Genomic DNA, 11,510 nt, shown 5'->3' on the forward strand with positions numbered 1-11,510 from the left:
GTGTGTGTGTGTGTGTTGAGTCTTATGGTGGCATCACATGACCTAGTTGTTGTCCCTTTTTATTTTGTTAAATTATTTAGTGTTTGTGAACTGTGGAGTGTTTTTTTTTAGACAGTTTCATGATCTTGCTTTATTGTTGCATGTGAAACCTGTTGCATTCTTCTTACTTCAGCCATTTTGTGTTGTGAATTTGTATTATTTGTGTTTTGCAGGGCACCCTTCATCGGTTATAACCACATGCTTAATCCCAGTATGATATTAATCAACACTTTACTGCCTGTCTCCCTTCAGGAGTAACTAATGATGTGGTCGTCAGTGATGCAGCGGAGTCAAGACACAAAGGGGAAATGGCAAATTGGTCAGTCAAAAAGTATTTTGGCTTTTGGACAGCTGTAAATATGCCTTAGTGTTTATTATATTATAACATTTTACGCTTGTAGAGGCAAAAAAAAAACACAGCTACAGTAGACAACTTCACAGAACTTTATCATGTGGTTAAAGCTGAATATATGGAAAGTGACTTTAATTTAAGTAAATGAACATGTACATATTAAGAGCCTGGTTGCCTTCAACCCTCAGGTGAAATACACATATATATAACTTACATACAATAAAGTAATGCACATAATGTAACATGTAAACATCTCTTTACACCATAATGCAATGTCAGGTTTAGATCTAAATTGTGGGATGGCAACATGGGTGTAAACATAAGACACACATAAAACCTCTATCCTCCACTTCCACCTTCAGGTTACTGACTGGGATTAAGAAATGTGTTGTTCTTAGTCAACCTGCTTTGTTTGTTTGTGTTGTTTTCACTGCTTCTGTTTCCTCGCAGCATCTACAGTTCTCTAAAGTGTCGCGGCTGCCTCTCTTCTGTGGGTAGAGTTATTCACTCAGCCCCGTCTCGTTTGGCCACGGTTCGCTCCATATTTCTCCTCTACAAAGCAAACATCAGTTGGTAAGCCCCGCTGCCACTGCGAGCACACAAAGCATATTAACTTCTTGTGTACAAGTTTACGGCCATTTGGAGAGGATAAAATAAACAAGTGCCTTACGGACGTTGTCTGTTGTTTGTATGAATTGCTTTTTTTTTAAAGGCTACATCACTAGATCCTTCAAAACTCCTGTTTTCTGTTCTTTCTCTGCAGTTACATCCTCAACAGCAGCTCAATGGTGAAAGCATCCACACTTACATTTGATCTGAAGGCCTTAAAAGAAAGCATTAATGAGGTGAGACAATGAAATCTAATATTGTTTTTATTCTGATGATGAGAAACAATAACTGTATGTACAACTGCAGTGCTTCATTTCATTCTTATACTCGCATAATAATCTCATAATCTGAGTACTAACGCTACTCTAGTGACATATGATAGGCACTTAGTTCATCTATGATGTGGCTATTAAACTTTTATATAACATGTCCTTAATTGAATCCCCCTGAGGAGTATGAAGAGTTAAAAATTAAGTTTGAAAGTTCAGCCTCAGTAACATCTCCGGCTATAACCCATCAACCTCAGCTGTACTAAAGACTGAGTCCAAAATAGCATTCCAGTAAATCCAGTTCCCTTTGACTTTGTACTTGTAGATATTTTCCTGCACGCTCAAAAGTTCAAGTGTGACAAAGGACTATTGTGAAAAGAAAACGCAGGCAGGAATGGAAAAAAACCAAATCTCTTTTCACTGCAGGTGAGACAGCAGTTTGAAGCGCAGCTGGATCAGATGTCACGCATTAAGAGCAGACTGGCCAACAGGAGTCTTACCAGTGAATTCGACAAGTAGAGTTCACAACTAATCTACACGGTGCCTGGTTTTGGGATTAGGGTCCATGTGATCTCATTTGTTCTTCAATCTGCTCTCCAATCCCTCGTGTAGACTAATTTGTGTTGTAAGCTGTTGTTTTTTTCCCCACATGTTTTGTGTTTCCATTAAATGTCTTTTGGTGATGCAGGCATTGCTGTCTTTGTTTTATTTATTAGTTCTGATTAGTCTCTGCAGATGTATTGTCCATATTGTGGTATTTAAACTGAAGGTCTACATCAGTATTACATTTGAACAGCTGAAACAGATTTCTGGCCAATATTCTGATTATTATTTATCTGATTCTCTGCAGTTGTCAAACTTCTCCTGACCTCTTAAATCCATTTTCAACCTGACATAAATAATGCTGTTAATGTTTATATGTTTAGCCATGCAAGCAGTGTCGTTCAGAGTCCAAAGTGAAATATCTCTACAACTATTAGATGAATTAACGTAACATCTCAGACAGATATAGTCCCCGTTCTTTGGTGACTTTATCCAGCGCCACCAAAAGGTGATTTGTCCGACACTTTGGATCATGGATTCCTCTAAAACAAATGAGTTTGTGTCAGCCTCCGTTTTACTTAATGGCTAGATTAACATGCTAACATTTTAATAAAACATATATTTATTGTAAAACATAAATAAACTCACTGGCCACTACTGTTGCTTCTCTCACTATTTATTTGGTTGCCTGGCAACCTCACTGTGTAAAGTCACTGCACCCTGTTCATCAAGAAATACATGTGTGCTCTGTCGTTAACAAACAAGGTGAGTAAAGTTACCCAGAGAAAATGACTGTATATAAACTAGACACTGTAGTTGATCTGTTTAGAGACACATCTACCTTAAAGTATTTTGAACTTGATGAAAAAGACAAAAAAAAAGAAACATTTTTGCTGTTTTTATTATTTCTACTGTTATAATTTCTACATTGTGAACCTTTACTAACTGAAATGTATATGCCAGCATTAGAACCTGGAAACTACGAACGCACGATAATTATTGGGCTGATAATGTTAAATTAACGCTATCGTAAATCAGCCTGATAATAAAAGTCCGTAATAATTGTGTTAACTTTAGAGATAGCAGTTAGATTTGGCTCGGTCAGAGTTATTGAATATTAAATCATCCATCTCTGATTTAATATTAACTTAATGTGAATATGTGAATTTCAAATATATGTTGAACTTTTCCTATAAGCTCAATTTCAGCGTTAGGAATTCAGTCCTATCTCAGGACTATCTTCATATTTGTGCCATTTTCCCTTTAACAATCTTTATTCTCTGGCACGTAACAAACATTACACTCTCACGTGGGTGTAAGCGAAGCTACAGATGATGATGATGATGATTGTCATTCATTCTCTTCAGTAAACACCAACACTCAGCCATCCAATTGGCACCATGCTGCATTTTATTGCTGAATTTCTGATACAGATATCTTTTTTTCTTTTTCAGTTAATACAAAACCAGACAAGAGGCTCACACGTAATAAGCATGCCCATTTCCTCCCTCTGGAGTGCATAGTTTCTACACAGTCCACCTCCTCAGTGGAAAAGTTGATCAACAAAGTAATGTCATTAATCGTAATCTTACCTAAGCTTTTGTTGTTGTTTTTTTTTCATGGGAACAAAGGTTAAATGGTGTTTTTCAGCTGCACTGTGGCTGTACTGCCATAGAGTGAGAGCAGAAACCACTTCACACTACTCTCCGTTATTCCTTTTTTTGGTGCAGTTTAGTCTGTAAAAACCACAGCTGATGATCGAAGCTACTTCAACATGCTTGCTGTTGTGTCAAACAACCGTCCCCAAGTTGTCACCTTGTCACAGAAACATCTGATATGAACATTTCATTAGCCTAATTACACTCATTCACATTACAAAGTTGGATTATTGCATGCAATACAAATCATTCGTTACTCTGCTAAAGTCATGCATAATTTTTTAAACCCATATATTCGTGTTGCTAGACGCCTACTTTCTTATAAATTGTGATTATAAATCCCCACAAAGAGCATTACAGGGTTTTTAGAACACAGTATTCAAGACAGGATGGTGATGATGACGGTGCAAGTCAGTACGTAGAGAGAAAGTGCTTTTCAAACAAGTGTCAAGTTCGTTCAGTAAGTCCTTTGCAGCCACAGAGTTACTGAAAGTCTACATTTCTAAAAAGGGAGAGGTGGGTTCTGGGGATGTAAAAATGCTACAAGAATTGAAATTTAAAGCCACTCTCGTGTACAGATTGGTTTTAGATTATTGTTTTGGTGTGCAAAGAATACAAAGCAGGGAAACTAGTGTGTGAAAAATAGAAGTATTTAGTTTGTCTGTGTGATAACATGATGCTACAGCTGTCCTCACGTATACCTTGTTCTCCAGGAAGTATCCCAAACCTTTGTATGTGATACTGTATTCTAAAGCCAAACATTATACGACCCCCCCCCACCCAAAAAAGTGACTAATAGATAGCTACCATAGGCATAAAAGAGAGGAGGGAAATCCTTTCCACATGACATTACAGACTCCTTTTTAACACTTACACCCTGGCACTAAACTCATGCATTATTGTAGGTTATTGCTTCTAAAACTCTAATCAAATACAATTTTATGGATTAAAATATATCGCTCTGAATCCCAAAACTATGAGGTATTATGTACAATACAGTGTCATGGTGAGATCTTAATTCTAGGACTAAAACACCACGTCGGATCCCTAGCAATTATATCCAAATCTAAGATTAAAGTACTACTCTTCATGTAACAGTTCTCTAAAGGTTTTCTATCATCGTCACATCTGAGAGCTTTTTTTGGCCGTCACGTAATTATTTTGATGCTCGAGAGTGCACGAATGACATTTTAGGACATCTCTTAAGCTTTTCTTCCCCCCAGATAATAATCCTAAGAACGTAGAGCGGTTCTGTTCAAGCGTTCACTTATATTCAGCGCACACGCCTACAGAAAACGACTTGGATCGATTCTTTTTAACTGCATAGCCTGATTGTGTCATACTTTAATCGTATTTTAAATCATGCAACTTACTCTACACCCAAGACGTGGAATAAAAAGGAGAACTCGCACTGGTCTAAGATTTTAGGGCAAAGCTGTATCTAAATGTGGTATATTTAAAAAAAGGTCTAGTAAGTCAGTCTATCGCTGTTTAATTTGAAAAGGTTTCCACAGTTTTGAGCTCCAGCTTAGTCTAGAAATCGATTTCACTATTCTTCATGAAGCAAGCATCACTACTGGTCATGCATGGCTACTATAATGTTGGCACCACAGTCCTGCTAAATAAGCTATAATGCACATGAGTCTATACATATCTTAATGGAAGACATTGGTGATTTTGTTGCTTTCAAACAACTTGTCACTTGTTTATACAATATACAGTTTGGTCAACAACATGACAGTTAAGATCAAATATTGCACAAATCCCGGTAAATGTTTGTTTTTCTTCATATAAATCAGGCAAAAAGGAACAAAAAGGAACAAAAAAAGAAATGAGACCAGGGTTTCCTTCAGGTGTAAGCTTGATTTAAAGCTGCTACTTCAACACCGGTGTCTCTCAGCTTACTGGAGACGTGAAAACAGCGAGTAGAGACAAAGCCTTCGGCGACGGTTGATAAACTTTGCTGGGCAAGTCAGATTTAGATTATTGTGTCTCACCGTTCATGGCGCAAAAAGGAATCCGTCTGCGACTACCTGCGGCGTGTAAAGCGTAAATGAGACCTCGTGTTAAAGAGGGAAAGAAGAAAACGAGAGCTCGTTAGCGCGTTCAGAGGGTGAAATTAGAACATATCCAGGAGGGAAGACAAAAATAAAAGTATGTTAAGGGCGAACAAGACTTAAGACCATATGAAGAGAATACTACTGGAAGAAAATTGGACTAGACTTTAATAATAAAAGACTAACTTTAAATACTGTAAGCTGCCAAATTTTAGGGGAATATTGCCAATTTTGTCTCTACCTGCAGTTTTGTGAATAAACCTGCAGACAAAGGAGAGCACAATAAGCCCAAAATGCAAAAACTAAGAGCATGGAGTAAAAATCCTATCCTGTGACGTTCCTTTAGGACAGATGCATAGGGGACCACAGTCAGAGTGAGTCAGCGTTTTCCTCAAAAGTGTCTGAACTGAAAGTAAATATCAGTGTGCATGCTCGGCCTTCATCTATCGACTCTTAACAACTTGCTTATTAACCCTCTTAAAATCCAAAAACCAAATTAATTCAGGAACATTATATAAAGACTGCTGTGGCGCTTGACAACCATTGAGATATCTGCACTGATCACGCTCCCTTTCACTCACTGTTGGACTTGTTATGGTGATGAGGTAGTGCAACAAAAACCCGAAAAGAAACACCCTATGAGTCTAATTTAATCACAGGCCTTGATCTTTGCTACAGTATCTTGTGTCATTACTTTCTTCCCAGGGAACACGAGCAGTTTGTTCATTATCAAACTGCTTTGATCGACTTTAAAGAGCGTGTGGGGATGTTTTTGTTGTCGTTACTCAGGAACCATCAGTGACTACGTTTACATGCAGCGTGAGAAGAAGATAGATCTGGCTGTAAAAAAGCCCGAACGATGGGAGATTTACGGACATTTACGCCCGAGAGAACTCCCCGGCGTGTCAGCCAACTTGGCGACCGCAAACGCCATCGTTCCTACATGTAGACGTAGTCAGAGGGTGCGTGATGAAAGTCAGACCAGCCCGCAATCTCGGGAGATGTCCTGACTGATGATCATGCGGCAGAAACAGGCCAGGGCGGAGGGGGATGCTGTGGAGGAGAGAGGGCCAGTGTCCCAGCAACGGCAGGAGGGAGGACACCCGTGTCCCAAAAGCCCGACAGAGGTCATCTTCACCGTGACCCGTTCTTTACCTCCACAGGTCTGGGCGGCCGTGGAAGTGATCCGTCGGTGGTGCTGGGGCTGGTCTGAAGCGAGATGTTCCCCCTCCGGTCTGGGCTTCAGCTGGTTTCACTTCAACTGCACTGACTGGGAAATCCTACAATACAAAGTCACACACGGTTTCTTTATTGTTGCGTAAGTTTAGTCTCTTCTAAAGCAGAGCAACTGAGAGCGAAGACTACAACTTAGGGTCTATAAAATGTCAAGAAATTGTAATAAAAAACCTTTTAAAATTTCCTTTAGCCCAATGTGACATCTTTAAATGTCTTGTGTCATCCAAAAAACAGACAAAAACACAAAAATAACACATTTAAAGGGCTATAAAACAGAAAAAACAGCTAATATACACAATAAATCATCTTAAACTAGAGAATAATTTGTATTTTTCGTGAAAAATGACTAAAACCGAAACAACAACCATAGAAAAATGGTTACATTGATTCCCAATAGACCAGCCAGTCAATGGAAGTGCTCTGGCGTCCAGTTAATGCAGATTATAGTCTGATTTTATAGATACTGAATTGAATATCTAATAGAATAGCATCATCTATAATTAATGCAAGAGTATATCCCCCCCCCCTCCCTCCTTTAACTACCGTGCCAATTCCCCCAAAACTAGTGCAGGAATAAATCCACAGATGGAAAAGCAACTGACCTTGGTCCGAAACGATGCGGAGGTATTTCCACTGTGGTTGGAGCTGCGGCTCTTAACGGTAAACAAAAGCCCGGGGGGGTTTCTCTCCCTCCGCGGCGACGCGTTCAGGTCCCCCAAACTGGACGTCTTTACCCGGGTTTATTCCGGGTAGAGAGGCCGCGCCGGGTGAGGACACATTTCAAGAAGAATTAAAACCGAAAAAAAAAACCCTCCGCGCCCGGTTTTCTCCCCTCCTCACACCCCCGGGGAGAGAGGAGAAGGAAGGTAGTCCCTTCTCTCTCTCGTCCCCTTCTCCGCACACCCTCCGCTCTACGCCATTTTGGCTCTGTTACTACGAGCCAACGGAAGAGTGCGGCGGTTGAGCCGGAGACCTGTCAATCAAAGATTAAAGCCCGCCCCGGATGTACCTCTGTCTTCTGTCAATCAGCGCTGTGGTGCGTTCACTGCCGCTCAAGTATGACCACAAAGCCGCATTAATTAAGTTATTTTAAGTGTTTGCTTCGGTTAGTGTTTTGGTATCATCACTAAAAAATGTTCTTAAGCATTAAAAAGACTCATTCTGAAGAGCAGACCCTTTAAAATAGTTAAATATTGATTTAAGCTATACTTAATGATTAAAAAGTTAACTGCTCGAATTTAGTTAGTGCTCAAACAAGTTGTTAATTGACGTAAATAAATCAATCTTATACATCTAATTATATAAATCTAATCTAAAAAATCTAATAAATTAATCTTTTATCATTTATAAAGTAAAAACAGTTAAAGAACCTCTCCAGACACGTATATAATATATCCTGCTTTCAGCAATGTGTGCCTCTAATGTGTTTTCCACAAAAAAAATATAATTTCCTTGTTAAAATCCCTAAAAAGGCATCTACTCCTTATACCTTATTTTTTAAAAATCATCTATGAATATGCAAATAGTTAATTTTAAGTTGTAAACAACACTCCCCAGGACAATGTAGTATGAAATCAGCATTGACCACCGCACACTGGAATGACTTTACTGTGATTTTATTTAAGAGCGAAATACATAAATCACAGTAAAGTCATTTCCAGTGATGCTGTGGTCAATGCGATTAGTTTTAGTTGGTATAAGTTTCCCTTTAGTCCCCTCTCAACATAATAAGGATGTCCATAGAGTCTAAAGACCAAAATAAAACCAGATACAGACATGACACAAACTCAGCATGGCACTTATTTTATTCAAATCAAATTCATGAATCACTTTGATAATACCTAGACCAACATCACATACCATGTGAATCATAGCCGATTGATAATCACATAACGATTAATAAAATGGTCGAGTTGTATTTCCTGCACTGAGCTGCTGGAAGGTGTCCTTGTAATGATTTAACAAACTCACGTTAAAGATTAAAGGGTCAGACACTCCAATTCATGAACATTAGCCTGTACAGAAAATATAGTTTGAAAGCATTTGATTCTCTTTAGCATCTGGAACCAGTCAGTGGGGAAAGAAATGAAAAGACAAATGTTGAGCAGTGCATAAATCAACAAATACATTTTTTCTTAGCCGTAAACCTAGGCTACTGATCATATATAATAGAAGTATACACGTCCATCATGAGTTTAAACCTGTTCCAAGTCTAAAACTAACGGTCACAGCCCCGTTTCCACCACAGGGCCTGACACTGTTAGCCAGGGTTTTCATTAAGACTCCATCAGGGGGGGAAACCTCTTTGAAAGCAGGCCATGTTAGCAGCTTAATCCTAATGATACCATTCTGCAAAAGCACTATGGTAACCTGTCAGAATATGTGCAAGGGCAGACAGACAGACAGACAGACAAGACAGACAGACAGACAGACACACTAGCCAATGAGATAGAGATAGATTATACACATGAATCACCAGTGGTTCCAACGGGCCCTGGGTGGTTACTGGTTTTGAGAAAAGGATTAAGCTTGCTTTGGTTGAAATCCAACAATTGAAACAGGTAATTACAATCTATTGGCAGTAGCTAGGTTAACCCATACGGGAAAACAAAAACGCACAAACGTGGCCATTAGGTTCCTGTCTACTGTTCGGATAACTTACAAAGGGGAACCACACTTATGGCACTTTAGGGAGTTAAAAACACAAAACTCTGGGGAGCAGATTCTGCTTTGTTTCAAGGGACAAACTCGCCTGACGGAAGAGGAGTCATAAGATCCCGTTAGCGTTAAAAACACCGTCTGTTTTGAAATGGAATCACACATCTTAGACGTTTCACTTTGAACCATTGCATATGTATACGGACGCAGCGTGTGCTAAATATCCATGGAACAGCATGAGTAAATTTAGAATAAACGTACTCACTGCAATAGCAAAAGAAGCTTTGTCGTACCTTGCTATAAAATTATTTTTCATGTGAAAGTGGAACAGTGGTAACTTAACTGCGACCCTTTAAAATGTTTTCTAATAAATAATGTTCCATTACTGGGAAAAAATAATAATACAGCGACATTGCATAAAACAACCCAAGGCACGCAACTTTCCCTTTGTTTACAGAGCAGTGCAAAGGCAGAAACTCAAGATCTGTGACATTATCCACCTAATGCTTAGTTTGACAGCGCGAAGCTGGATGAGGTTGTGTTCTTACATCAACTGACATGTTGAAGCTCTACTCGAAATAAAAATAATAACAAAAAAAAAAATAAAAATGAAGCGATTTAGTGCAGGAACCGGATGCTCATTTTCTGCTCCACGTCCACCTTCTCTAAGACCTGAGGAAACAAGCACAACAGAACAGGTTTTAGATATTAAGAATAACTGTTTCTCTGTTGGCGGTGCTGTAATGTGTGATGACAATTTCACTGCCAGGTATTAACAGAGTGCAACACTGTCAGCCAGAAACAATGCGTTCTGCTGAGTATGAACCAAAAATACTTCAAACAAGTTTCAACATTTGAATCAGTTTGAAACATTTAAACTTGTTCGTAGTTTTCCCCTCAAATAAAGAAACTTTGTGCTAAAAATAATACAAACCAGAGCTTAGATTAACCTGAAAGACTAAACAAGGATACAAGTTTCACTTTGTTGGCATGCAAATCAGCCCTGCACTGTGTAAAATGTGTCCTTGGAATCTATTTTTTTTATATATTTGCCACTCCTGGGCTCTAGTTTATGACCCACTAAGGGCTGCCAATGCTAAAAATGTACAGTATGTGCTCATGGTAGTGGTACACGGTCAGAGCTTTTCATTCAAAGCACATTTGTTATGTTGTTACTTGTTTAGTAGAGAGACTTTTTTTATGAAAAAGCGTAAAAAGTAAAAGAATACAGTCGTAAAAGTGCACAGCAGAGTTGAATGTCTAAGGTGACCAACGCCCGCATGACCCAAAAACCTGCCTTGATGAATTCATTGAAGGAAATGGAGTTATCTCCATTTGTGTCCGCCTCCTGTATGGTCCTATCAGCAATGCTGCCAAGCTGTTCATCTGAAATGTTGACACCAACCATCATCCGTAAGACCTGGAGAGAATGAACAAAAAGTCCCTTCGTGGTTAATGAATATCAGGGAAAAACCAATTCCAGGCGAAGGAACAACAGTCCCGATGTTTGCCCAGACAATATTAAGACTGTGTGTATTTAAGCACTACAGCAGATAATTTGTAGTTATTACTGTTACAAGTTAACAGCAGCCACACTTGACTGTAGGAATTACATGATTATAAATACAGAGAAGGCACATATACTTAAAACAGGTCAACAAACGGTACTCTGAGTCGCTTGTTGCAGCGTTAAAGGCTCGTGCTCTGCATGAAGACGGCGACGCGGACGTGTTTTGCGCAAAACAAGAGATCTATCTGAGTCATTTAACCAACAGCTTATGGCAATTGCAGGTCACACAATGTTACTGAAACCGAGACGGCTTCACGGAGGGACAACAAATAACACAGAGGGAAGCCAAAATACAGGATATTAGACTGTCTGGGGAAAATCAACCTGCAGTTAGGCAGAGATATCACCTCATTATCAGCACAAGGGCAAAGTCTTCTCATTGACATGGAAATCCCTCCGTGAGGAGCATTTTAAAAACAGATATCAGTAGCATTTGTTCCTTTGTTAAACATGAATACAGTTCAGAGGAAATAATAATGGATTTCCATTAAGAAAAGATAAGATGTCTTTAAAGTCTAA

At 39.1% G+C, this 11,510-nt stretch overlaps 2 protein-coding genes and 1 long non-coding RNA gene across 3 annotated transcripts in view; 1 reads left to right on the plus strand and 2 right to left on the minus strand.

Annotated features, from left to right (window-relative positions):
* The window catches only part of oip5 (opa interacting protein 5), a 2,381-nt gene extending 423 nt beyond the window's left edge, over nt 1-1,958 (plus strand). The window contains exons 2-5 of the mRNA XM_035673517.1: nt 292-358; nt 842-964; nt 1,155-1,236; nt 1,696-1,958. Of these exons, the coding sequence (XP_035529410.1) occupies nt 292-358; nt 842-964; nt 1,155-1,236; nt 1,696-1,788 (365 nt within the window). The 3' untranslated portion in view covers nt 1,789-1,958. The remainder of the gene's footprint in view (nt 1-291; nt 359-841; nt 965-1,154; nt 1,237-1,695) is intronic.
* Nucleotides 1,959-3,199: 1,241 nt separating this feature from the next.
* LOC118336796 lies at nt 3,200-7,702 on the minus strand. Its single transcript, XR_004797126.1, has 2 exons — nt 7,366-7,702; nt 3,200-6,807 (listed from the first exon to the last, which is right to left on the minus strand). It is a non-coding gene; the product is annotated as an uncharacterized LOC118336796 (long non-coding RNA).
* An 848-nt stretch (nt 7,703-8,550) lies between these two features.
* chp1 (calcineurin-like EF-hand protein 1) overlaps nt 8,551-11,510 on the minus strand; it is a 5,901-nt gene continuing 2,941 nt past the window's right edge. The window contains exons 6-7 of the mRNA XM_035673514.1: nt 10,719-10,841; nt 8,551-10,093 (exon numbers count right to left, since the gene is read on the minus strand). Coding sequence (XP_035529407.1) covers nt 10,040-10,093; nt 10,719-10,841 — 177 coding nt within the window. The 3' untranslated portion in view covers nt 8,551-10,039. The remainder of the gene's footprint in view (nt 10,094-10,718; nt 10,842-11,510) is intronic.

This window comes from Morone saxatilis, unplaced genomic scaffold, assembly GCF_004916995.1.
Source record: "Morone saxatilis isolate NCDOM2014 unplaced genomic scaffold, NCSU_SB_2.0 Contig3, whole genome shotgun sequence".
Lineage (NCBI taxonomy): Eukaryota > Metazoa > Chordata > Actinopteri > Moronidae > Morone > Morone saxatilis.